The 11,728-nt window shown below is 56.4% G+C and overlaps 1 protein-coding gene across 8 annotated transcripts in view; it reads left to right on the forward strand.

The window, feature by feature from the left end:
- Positions 1 to 11,728, forward strand: part of ATF7 (activating transcription factor 7) — a 49,224-nt gene extending 37,496 nt beyond the window's left edge. For 5 of the 8 annotated variants that reach the window (XM_040539400.1, XM_040539402.1, XM_040539401.1 and 2 more), the window contains 2 exons: positions 8,045 to 8,141; positions 10,698 to 11,721. In XM_040539400.1, coding sequence (XP_040395334.1) covers positions 8,045 to 8,141; positions 10,698 to 11,011 — 411 coding nt within the window. In that variant the 3' untranslated portion in view covers positions 11,012 to 11,721. Of the gene's footprint in view, positions 1 to 8,044; positions 8,142 to 10,697 lie in introns of all 8 variants that reach the window. The other 3 variants (XM_040539396.1, XM_040539403.1, XM_040539397.1) reach the window with 2 other exon arrangements.

Here is an 11,728-nt window from a genome sequence, read left to right on the forward strand (position 1 = left end):
TGGCCCCTGTCCAGAGCCTGTTTAAGAGCCCCGTGCAGCCTCCCAAAGCACAAATCCTCAGCCCTGTAGACAAATTAATCGACTCCAGTTCGGATTTAATTATTTTTTGCGCATGCATTCTCGTTTCTCGGGGTATGCGGAGAAGGAGTTTCCTGTTATTCTTTTCTTTTCACTCTATAAATTATCTCTTGCCTGCGTGCGTCGTGCGGGGCTTGCTGCTGATGCTGTTTGTTTGCTGAGAACGAGTCTTTGCTCCCAAATTATTCATTCAGGAGCTGGGGAGCGTTCGAGGCAGGAAGGGTGACTCACTTGGTAAACAGCAGAGGCTTGCAGGGGAAGGCAGGAGCCCAGATTGGGTTTCTGTGGTAGATCTGAAGGCTTGGGAAGGGACGGGGGGGGGATTTTTTTTTCCCTTTTTCACCCTTTCTTCCCCTTTCTTCTCTGCCACCAGCACCGGGGGTTCGTGATTCTGCCTCCGGATCGCGGGAGGGCAGAGCCCCACGAACTTCACCGTAGCACTTTTCCCCCCTCAACGCCCCCCAGCTTCCCAAACCGCTCAGCCCCGTGGTCGGGCAGGGCAGGAATTCTGCGTGGCCGAATGCCCGCGCTCCTTGCCCCTTTTCCTTGGTCTGTGGCCCCCGGCTCTTGCGACAGCAAGAAACGCCGAGCTCCTAATGAATCCCTGCCTGAAATACGGCCGGGGGAGCGCAGCCGTAATTGCCTTTGTTAATATTTTTTTTTTTCTGCAGTGCTTCTCGCACGGCTCCTGGTGCTTGCGTGCGCGCTCGGCTTCCTCTCCTAACGCCCTCGTGAAGTATGGTGCCTTTTTTCCCTTTTTATTTGCTCTGTCTGGTAGGTAGGGGGAGAATTGATGGCTTGCCCAAGGTCACACTGAAAACCTGTGGTGCTGCTGGGATTCGAGCTGGGGACGTAAGAATGATTCACGTCCACGCTGGAGCTATCTGGGGGATCCCATGGGGCAGGCGCACATCCGTAGGCACAGGCTGCGGAGCCGCTGACGCTCTGCAACTCCACCCCTTCGCTCACCTCCCTTAATTACCGCTGGGCCTCTCCTCTTAAGTTATGTGGCAGCGGTAATTAATACGTGGGTTTTAATAACCTTCACTCGCGGCGAAACGAGGCTAAAAACGCTCCACCGTGTGGAAGGAAACAATCGGTGCATCGCCGCAGGCTTTGTGCCGATGGCTCCGGCCCCTGCCAGCACCACGCGAGCGGAGCAGAAGGGTGGTGGTGTTTGAGAAAACGCCGCCTGCTCCCACGTAGCCCGGACCCGTCGGAGATTTAGGAGCCCGACCTGCCTGGGGTTCGCATGCCGGGGTTTGGGCTGCGATCCCAGGGGGAGCTGAGCACCGGGGGCCGCTCGTCTGTGCGGCCGGGTGTGCTTTGGGTGAAGCAACCCGGCTGCTCCTCTGCCTTTTTCCACCTTTTTGAAAAAGGGGAAGAGGTTGGTTCTAGGTCCTTCAGGGCCCTATAAAGAAATCCTTTGGGTTTTCTTTGGCTTGGGTTCGACAGCGAAAGCTCCCGGTGTCCGAGCCGGGACGTTTATCCCAGTTATCCCACTGGGATCGATGCCATCCCAGCAGGTAGCTCCTGGCCATTCAGAAGGGCTGAGGTTGGTTTTGTCTGCACCCAGACGTGCTGATGCTGAGCTCCAGCGTGCTGGAGGTGAAGGAGATGCTGTGTCTGCCACAGGAGACTTGATTAAAAAAAAAAAAAAAGAAAGTTGAATGCGGAGTTTATTAAAGAATTTGCCCCGTATGTCCTTGGCCGAATGCTTCCCTCCTCGCCGCTACGTGGTGTGCTGTAGGCCAGATGGTTGCTGCCTTCCCCCCTGCTGAAACACCTGCATTTCAGCGGAGGGGCATGTGTATGAGAAGCCCTCTGGGATAAGCGAAGCTATAGAAATGTAAATTAAATTATTTACCTACTCCCAGTTAAATGCTCTGCCCTTCTGGCCAAGGAGGAACGCGGATGGGACGGGCTCCAGAACCTGCCTAACTCTTTGTTTAAATCGCAGGGAACTTTGGGGAGCCACCTGAGCAGCTAATTGCTGGGGATTTGGTAGGAGCAGCATGCCGAACCCATAAAGTCCCCTCCCTCCAGCCTGCTCCCTGCTGCGTGATAAAACAGCGGCTCGTCTCGGGGACATGGAAGCATCGTGTGTTGTCACCGTGACCTTGCCGTGCTGGGGGCCCTCTGCTCGCTGCAGGTGGGAGAAATGCACGAGGAGAGGCTGGGCACCGCCGCGTGCTCCCAGCTTCTCCTCCCCACGCAAGCATTTGCAGGGCGGACGAGCCGACGCAGAGGAGGTGCTGCTGCGCAGCTCTCATCTGTGATGACTGGCTGAAAAACAAAACAAGCCCCCCAAAAAGTAACTCTGAAATCACATGGTTCCCTCCAGAAGAAAAAGAAGGCATCTTTGTTGTGGCTTGCACAATGCCAACGAAGCGTCTGTTAAAGGCTGTGCTGGCGGCTTGGACGGGGCTTCCTAACACCAGCACCCTGTGAACAGGCTGGAGTTTCTGATTATTATTCTTTTTTTTTTTTTTTTTTTTTAAACAAGGAAAGGAACGTGAATTAATCACGGGGCAGGATGTAAGCAGATTTTTAAAGCAAAAGGCATAGCCACATGGGTCCCTGGAGTTGCCGGAGCCAAAAATAACATTGCAAGGGTTTAATCTCGATGCAGTTTCAGTGGGGGGGGGGGGGGGAACAGCAGGGGGATCTTGCCCCAAATGCGTCCAAGCCTGCTCCTTTCCGAGGTGATTGAGCTGGCTGTGGCCTTTTTGATTTTCACAGAACTTGAGTCAACAGAAATAACCTTTTCCTGCTGCCCCTGCCTTTTGGGAAGGGCACCAAAAGGGGTGCTTAAAGCCTGGACGTTTTGAAGTCAGGCATCCTGCTGCAATGCCAGAAACGGCAGCGCTGGGGGAGAGACAAGGGGCTGAGCTGACATCCCCCGGCCCGTGGGGCCGTGGAGATGAGCCCTTGCCCCCCTTTTAGGCTTTCCTTCCTCTCCTGCACGCACCAGGGTGCCGTGACCTTGGCTGGGGGGCCCCAAGCACAGAGCCTGGGCCGTGGCCGAGCAGCAGGGCGCTGCGAAGGATCCGCTCCCCTCCTGCCGAAAGGCTTTGTGTTGGGCAGGGCTCCCTCTGGATACAGGGACGTGCCGCGTGCGACCTCGGGTTTTGTTCTCCATCGCTCGTAAACCTTCGCTCTTCTTTTCATTTGGCCTCGGCTGGCGGAGGTGCTGTCTCTTCCCTCCTCTAGCGGAAGGATGCCGCCACTGAAGGCAGCTCTCCAGGCGCGCTCGGCAGCCGAAGGTGCCAACAGAGCTCCCTTGGCTGCCTTTGGGACCGTCGGCACCAGCTTTTCCCATGGGAGCAGGCGGGCTCCGAGCCCTTCTGGGGGAAAACCCTCCCCTGGTGGCATGAGCAAAGGGAAAATGGGGCCGAAATCTCTGCACGCCATCCCTCCGAAGCGTAAAAACAGACAGCGTGGCCGCGCTCTTGCTGCATTCTTTCGAACCAACAAGTCTTCGCCGTGTTACCGCCGCTGTCTCGTGCCACCTCCTCTCCTCTGGAAACGGGCCCAGCTGGGGATTCACGGGGCAGATAATTGTAATGGTCCCCCCGGCCTCTAAAACCCATGAATCACTCGGGTAGCCGGGCACTTTACGCGCATTAGCGAATTAATCCTTCCAGCCTCTGCGCGAGGGAGGGGGGGAATTAGCGTGGTCATTGCTCAGCTGGGAAATGGGGGGGATGGAGCCCGGATCTCGCGTGGGAACCGGGGAGGGTCGCATCACTCAGAGCCGGCACCGCTCACCTTTGGGCACCCGGCCCTCGGGGGGTGCCCGTGACCCCGCATTAGTTACCTCCGCGGCTGGGCCGGGCGCATGGAGGATACCCATCCAGCCTGCCCCGCCACCAGAAATCCATCCGAGCCCCGTCACGGCGAGCTGTGTGCGCGGCGCGAAGGGGAGGACGAGCTGCGCCCCACGCCAGGTGGGCTCCGGTGTCACCCGTGGGTACCCCTTGCCCCCCGAGGTGGTGCTTGGAGGGCAGCGCAGACCCCGAGACACCCCCCAGCCCCCTTGTCCTGGGATGCTCACACCACGATAACCGAGGTGGGCTTTGGGAGTGGCACCCGGGGTGGCTCCTCTGGAAGCCGGTGCCTTTTTGCACAGCTCAGCCAGCGCTGAGTTTCCCTCCAGTGCCGTGCTTGCAGGGCTCGTGCTGTCTCCTTTTGTCTCCCATCCTATCCAGGTGTCTCAGCCACGCTGCGGGCAGGATAACGCTGCTGCGCCAAGGGTCGGAGCAGCGTTTGGGCTTCCCCGTCTTAACAGCAGCTCTATTAATTCAGCCCCGTCAGGAGCCTGATGCGGCCAGGTTTGGCTCCCCACCCCTTCCAGGTCCCACGGCTTGCGCTTTCTGCAAGGTAAAGCCTCCTTTTCCCAACCGTGTGCCCGGGGAACGCTTTGTGCCGCCGCAGCCCGCACCCCGTCTATGTTAAAACTGAATTTCGGCCAGGTGGCAGGCTCAGCACCGCAGCCGCTGGTTGTGTTCTCTGAAAACGACTGTCGAGGTTAAAAAACAGGCACGCAGCTCGCGCGCCGTGGCTGCCGCCAGCGAGCACCTGGGCCGCTGGGCTCGGTGCGGTGGGTTCAGCACCCTCTAACCCTCCCTTTGCATGGGATTCATCCTGCGTGGGATGCATCCAGCTCTGATTTTGCCTCTGAAGGCAGAGCCCTGGCCCGGGGGAGCCCAGCTCTCAGGGGGCTTTCTGTGCCGGGCCAGAGCCCGTGCTGTGTCTCCAGCCTGTGTCAGGGGACAAACCGTGCTCCGTTCGCCCGCGGTTTGAATGCGGTCAAAGGCTTTACGAATGCGAAAGGGAGGAGAAACGTTAAGCAACCCCTTGTTTTTCATGTCCTGCTTCTTAAATCGATGGAAAATGTTTCTGCCTGAAGATCCAGGCTTCAGCCTGCTGCGTTTATTCTCTGGCTCTTGTTCTAGCAGAGATGGCACGTCGGTCCAGCTGGAAGTATTGTGCCCTATTAAATAAAGATTTTTAAATGAGCACGCTTATTCATCGAGCTGTCACAGCCTGTTGAGTAAAGAATGCGACTGTCCAGCCTTAATCTGCCTCAAATCTGTTTTCTCCAAAAAGCTGGGACTGTCTCTTGGGTAAATAAACTCAGCTCCGTGTTTACCCAAACCCCAAATGCCATCGGCGTGCTCCAGCCCTCGCACTGAAGGCAGCGGCCGGAGCTCCCAGAGCCATCGCAGGGGGAGAGAAGAGCTGAAATGGGGGCTGTGTGCGGCGTTTAGATCAGATTTTACACTGCCGCCGCTCGCAGGGCCGCTGCTTTCGGGGCCGATGCACGCCGCGGAGGCGGCCGCGGCATCCTCAGCTCCGCGCGGCTGTCCCTCGCCCCAAAGAGTTTACAGCCTACATCTTCTTTTTAATTCAGACACCCGCAAACTAGTAGGCTGAAATAACACTGCTATATGTCAGCTGCTGATGGAAGGAGATTAAATATTAAAGCTGGTGCTGTGGCTTTAACTCATTCGCCCTTTTTTTTTTTTTTTTTCCTATCCCCCCTCCTTCTTTCCCCCGCTCTCCCCCCTGCTTTCTTCTCTGTGTAAAATGACATGATTTAGAACTGAAGTGCCAGACTCAGCCTCTAGGTTTCGGCGTTTGGAAATGTATGTAGAAAGATATATTGTGTCTGTGAGCATTTCTGTGCAGAGAAAGAGAGAGCTCCGCAGCTAGTAAGACCACATAAAGATGTTAAATAGAGCTGTAACGCGCGCCGAAAGCAGCAAAAGTGCCCTAGAAAAAAAAAAAAATCCTGCACGGAGCAAAATGAAAGATTAAAATAAATTCAGCGGTACCAACGCTGCCAAGTCCGGGCTGAAACGTGCCCCTTGTTGGAGCCAGGGCTGCTGGGGAGGACGTGGCGGGGGGGGAAATGTGGCCCTCTTCACCCCTTCCTCGCCCTGAAAATCTCATTTCTTTACCTAGCACAAACCCAAATGGGAGAACTGAGCATTTCTTCATTTTCCTTTTTTTTTCCCCCCGTGTCTGCGTGTTGAGCATTTGGAGCCGCTGCCGGCGTAGCGGCCGCCTGCCTGCTCAATATTCATCGGGAACCGGCTGCTCCTCCGTCCTCGCAAAAAAATCCTGATTTATTCTCCTGCGCTTACCGTAACCCACCCTTTTTCCTCCGATAACGGCTCGTCAGCGTGTCGAGCGGGGGCTGGCAGCCGGTGCTTTTGGGCCAAAAGTGTGACAAAGTGCCGGTGCCAGCCCTTCCTCCCCACGTCCCCCCTTCCGCCAGCGCTTTATGGCAAAAACGAGGCTGCAAATTTGGGCTCCCTTGGCGAAACGGCGGCGGCAGCGGCTTCAAAATCCCACCCCGGGGCTGCGCTACGCTCGCTCCTCTCCTTTGTTCGGCCGCGCTTTGGCATCGCGGAGATTTGTGACGCCGTTTGGAAACGAGTCACATCGGGGCTGGAGCTGGGGCCGAGGTTTTGCTGAAGCTTCTGGGAGCGTGGAGAAAAGAAACCGGGCAGAAGCGTGTGTGGGTCTTTAGCAAAACTGTTGGGAAGTGGGATTTAAGGTTTAGCTGCGGGGAGCAGCGACCAGGAAAGCCTCTGCGTGCGCACCCGGGGTTAAGCAGGCAAAAACCTCTTTGTTGAGCTGCCTGCAAGGGTGTAAAAGCTCTGACCTCTTTTAATTCAAGCCCCGGTTACGAGTCACCGTCAAAAGCCTTATGGACCTGTCTGCTGTAACATATTTTAAGGCTGCTTTGCAGAAGGTGCCTGGTGCTGTACCCAAGGGGAAGACGGATGGGATGCGCGCGGAGGCGCCTGATGTCTCGGCAGGGCCGCCCCTCGCCTCTGCTGGCACCCGGGTGGCAGCTCCCAGCTCGGGAAAGGCGGCTTTGCCCGAGCAAAAAATCGAGTCCTAAATAAGCATCAGGAGGAGAGGGTGAACCAGGGTGTCACGCTCGAGCTAATTCACCCAAACAGGTGGCTTTGGGGTGGTGTGAGGAAAAAAAAAGGAAGGGGGAAAGGGCGGAAATTCTTTGCCACGGCAGCAGCTCTTTCTAGAAACGAGAAAAAAAAAAATACGGCCAGCCCGCTGCTGCACGGCTGCTGGCTGCGTAAAAATCCTGCAGCACGGCCCGTGCGGTGCCCTCCGCCTCGCGCTTTGTCGCAGTCTGTTAGGAGAGGCGCAATCCATCCTCGGCTCTTGATTATTATTTGCTTTAACTCTGTCCTTGCCTCTCTCCCCTGCTCCCTCCGCCTCGCGCGGCGCAGAGCAGCCCTGCGCCGGGCGACGCTGATGGCAGCGAGCCCTTTTGTCTGCCTTTCCAGCGGCCGCGCCCGGCCCTGCGGGGTTCCCGAAAGCACGGCCCAAAAGCGGGGTTTTTCAGCCCAGGATCCTGCCGCAGGTGGAATTTCAGGCGGCGTTTTTATGGCACGCCAAGGGCGGCCCCCCCCTCGGCACGGCACCACCACCAAGAGCCACGTCCGTCCCGCGCCGTAAAGCCCCGGGGCTGAACGGCTGCCCTGGTGCCAGCTCTGCCAAAAAAAAAAAAAAAAGCTGATTGACCCCGAATTCCCCTAATTCATCCCTCCATCAGCCAGCAATCAAGCGGCACGTTTCGCCGAGCGGCGCGGCGGCGGCGGCGACCGTTTGCATTTCCGAGCTCAGCTGCAGCCACCGGCGCAGCCCCGCCGCTTAAAAAAAAAAAAAAAAAAAGGATTATTCAAAATATTTGTCCCCCGTCCGCCAGAAGGCCGCCTAATGGCTTTTCGGTTTGGAGCGCTGTGTTCACACCCCGCTTCTCCAACAATCTGTCCCGCTCTGGTTTTGCTTAACGCTCGGCAGCGATTGTGTTACAGTCGCTCTCCGGGCGGCTCTCTCTCCCCCCCCCCCCGAGCCTGCTGCAGGATGTACCGTAAAACCCAAAATGCATTTATTCACCATTTTCTAAATTGTTTCATTTCAGAGGTTTACAAACGAGGACCACCTGGCGGTTCATAAACACAAGCATGAGATGACATTGAAATTCGGCCCTGCTCGAACCGACTCAGTCATCATAGCAGGTATGCGGCGTTCAATCCAGGCCAACTCGGAAAATGGTGCACATTAATATAGCATGACTGCAAGATTAATACCGGGGACCAGATGCACTGAAAAACGTCCCTACCTCCCATAAAAAGCTCTTGTGATCTGCATTTAATCAGGAGGAAAGGAAAGCCAGAGGCTTCCAAGTTTCTTTTTTTTTTTTCTTTATTTTATGGTAGTATCAGGTTTGTGGGGGGTTTTTTGTTTGCCTTTTTTTTTTTTTCCTTTTTTTTTTTTTTTAAGCTCTCACCCTTTTTATTAAGCCTGGAAGATTTATGGACAAAAAGGTCTTTCACGTTTCTGCGTGTGCTTTGAGGATGATGAACCAAATCTGACAAACCCAGCTTCCTCCCCTCAGCCCAGGTGTCAATTTCCTTGAGCTTTTGGGCCAGCAGTTAATAAATTAAAACGCCGCCGAGTGCTCTGGCTACTGCCGAGAGCGCGTTTGCAGAGCCCGACCGAGGTGCTCTGGCAGCGCGCGGTCAATGCAGCCTTTATAAGATTGGGGGGGGAGGAAAAAAAAAAAAGTGTATTGTCTGGCAGCAGATCACTGCCACTTACAGATCCTCTCCTGCCTTGTCGGGCTCCTCTTTCGGGCTCAATAAATGGAGCAGGGTTTGTGTTCCCCCTGGTGAAAGGAGAAGTCATTTCAAATGGGATCAGGGTAACGGGAGTTGATGATGAAAATTTTGGGGGGCACGGGCTTGAAGAGTCCTTAGGCTCCTAAAGATGAGTTCAGTTCGCCCCTTCAGTTCGCCCCCTGTCTCGGGAGGATGCCGGGGGGGTGGGTTCCCTTCTGCTTGCTAAGCCCAGGTGGGAGCTGGCCAGGAGGTTGGGAGCGGAGGGGGATCACAGCCCCATCTCCCCCTGAAGCCCACCATTAAAAGCCCTCAGCTTTGCTGCTCCCGAAGGTGTTTGCTTCTCCTGGGTGCAACCCTTAAGGGTAAAACCCTGGGGCGGGGGGTGAAACTCTTCAGATTTAGCTCAAGGAGCAGCGGCGAGGGCTGATGGAGCCCCCCCCCCCCCCCCCAGCAGAGCTTTTCTTGGCTGATGCTCAATGGGTTGCTCCAGGGTAAATCACAAAGACAAAAAAAAATAAAAATATTTAGCTGTGGTCAGCACGAGCCCAGCCCATTTAACACAGGCATCCCTCCTGTTGTAAAGCCACCATTTTGTCCCTGGGTTTTCTCCTCTGCCTCCCTCCTGCTTTGTGCTGAGCCCAGGGCAGCAGCCCACGCGTTAACGAGCAGGATTTCAGCAGGATTTCAGCGCCCCTTGAGCTGAAGGGAGCCGTAAAGGATCGTTCCCCGTCCGCCCGTTACAGCAGAGAGGCGGATTTAGGTGGGAACGTGCACTTCTGGGGTGCTGAGCTGCTGCAGTTCCCGGCGGTAGGAGTGGGACACGGGTAGGACGAGGGAGGTGACGCCCCTTCGCTCGGCGGCATTGTGGAAACTTCTCGGAAGGACATTGCTAAACGGGGAACGGTCCGAAAAGAGCCGCGAGAGCCCTAAAAGCCCTGGAAAAGCAGCCTCCCGCCGAGAGCTCCAGTTGACGAAGTTTCATAGCTTAATGAAGAGAGATCTGGGGGGAAGCGGAGTGCGCTCAGAGGAGGCCTGGGCTTTATTACCAAGCCGAGCAGGCAGGGGTTGAAGTCAGCCTGGGAACAAAACCCGCTTTGGTGAAGTGATCGCCAAAGGCTGCGGGGGGCTCCACCGCTGGCCGGTGTAAAAGCGAACGGGAGGTTTTCTGCGGCTCGAGCACGGCCGCTGCCCTCAGCCGGTGCCAAGCAGCCCACGTTTTAGGCGGGGAGGTCAGGGGGAGCCGTCCCGGGGATCCCCTTTGTGCTCACAAATGTGTGAAGTTTTTGGCCAGCCGGCTCCTGCCGTACCGGGGCTCCCGACCTCACGTCTCGGGGAAGCGCCGGGAGCCGGGAGCCTCCTGCCTGCTTTACGGCCTGGGCGATGGCCAGAGGGATCACGACTCGACGTGTTAATAGGGTGGAAAACGGGCCCCGTGGGAATTGCTTGGGGCAGCGGTGGTGATGATCAGCACTCCCACGTCCGTCCTGGGATGCGCCTTCGTGCTCCGCGATCGCGTCAGCCACGGGGCCGCTCCGTTTGGCCGCTTCTCTTCTGATCCCCCCGTGTTTTAAAGGTCTGCCCTATCAGGGAGACCAAACCCCGCTATTTCCCCTTCGTTGCGGTAGCATTTCAGCCGAGAACAGGCAAAACCCTGGGGCGGGAGGGACGGGACAGCACCCGGGCAGGAATCCCACCGAAATCGCTGCACGCCGCTTGCCACAGTGATTTATTTCCCAGCACCATTTACCAGCGAAACAGAATCAACGAGAAATTCTTTTCGTCTTCCCGAGTTGTCCCTTGCTTTGCAGACACGACACACACCTCAGCTGAAAAGCAGCCAGGCTTCTGCAAAGCAGAGGCCACGTATTTTAGGCATCCCCAGAGAGGATGAAGGGGGTTCAGGGGATTTTCTGGCCTCTCTCTGACCGCTGCTCCGTGTTGCCACCCGAACAGATCAGACCCCGACCCCGACTCGGTTCCTGAAGAACTGCGAAGAAGTGGGACTCTTCAATGAGCTGGCCAGCTCCTTTGAGCACGAGTTCAAGAAAGCCGCGGAGGATGACGAGAAAAAGGCAAGAGGCGAAGGCCGCCACCGCTGCCCTAAAACCGAGCCGTGCAGTATTTCGGGGCTGGGGGGATGGAGCTGGTCTGATGGAAGGCATATGGCGCAGCACGGTCTCGGATTTAATATGCTGGCTCACGCAGGACTTTATTTTTTTAACTCGGGTGACTTTGGCTGGCAGGCCTGCAATCCGAGGCCCGGTTAGAGCGGGTTTTAATGGTTTATTATTCCTTCGGCTTTTCACTTCCAAAAATGAAAAAGGGCAGTACCCCAAATACCTTGCATCTTGGGAAGGAGATGCAGGAAAAGGCCGGGACTGTGTAGCGCTCGGGGTCTGAGCCAAATTCCCTCGGGGATCGGGATCCTTGGTGCTGCTGCCTTTAAGGTGCAGCTGTGGCCCCCCGACTGCTCCTCCTGTGCTCCCGGCAAGGGCACAGAGCTCGCGGCATCTGAACTGCAAACAGAGAGAGGGGCTTCCGCGCAGGAGAGAGGCTTTCCTAACAAAGAGCTCCCTCATATGCAGCAGTATCGATTCAGGCTGCCCCTGCCAACCCCGGGGTCTGAAGGACAACGGGATCTCGTCAGATAGCAGCTAATTAAGGGACTTTCCCCCCCCGTCTCCTCTTCAGGATCGGAGGAGCAGCAGATGCGGACCGGCTCTGGGGCTGGCACATACATTTACTAAATTGATGTATGGATGTACATACGCTCGCAGTCAGCGGCGCTGCTCGGAAATAAACTGCGGGAGCAGAGCCGCGTAAATCTTCGCCGAGATGGGGAACGGAGGAATTCAGAATTAAAACCGAAAACTGTCTTCCCCCCCCCCCACGTCCCCGCTCTCCTAATAACAGGGCTCTTTAAAGCAGAAATTGATCTCTCTCATTGGTATGCTGCAGGGCCTTGCCGGGCATTTTATGCTCTG

The sequence above is a fragment of the Cygnus olor genome, chromosome 29 (genome assembly GCF_009769625.2).
Source record: "Cygnus olor isolate bCygOlo1 chromosome 29, bCygOlo1.pri.v2, whole genome shotgun sequence".
Classification (NCBI taxonomy): domain Eukaryota; kingdom Metazoa; phylum Chordata; class Aves; order Anseriformes; family Anatidae; genus Cygnus; species Cygnus olor.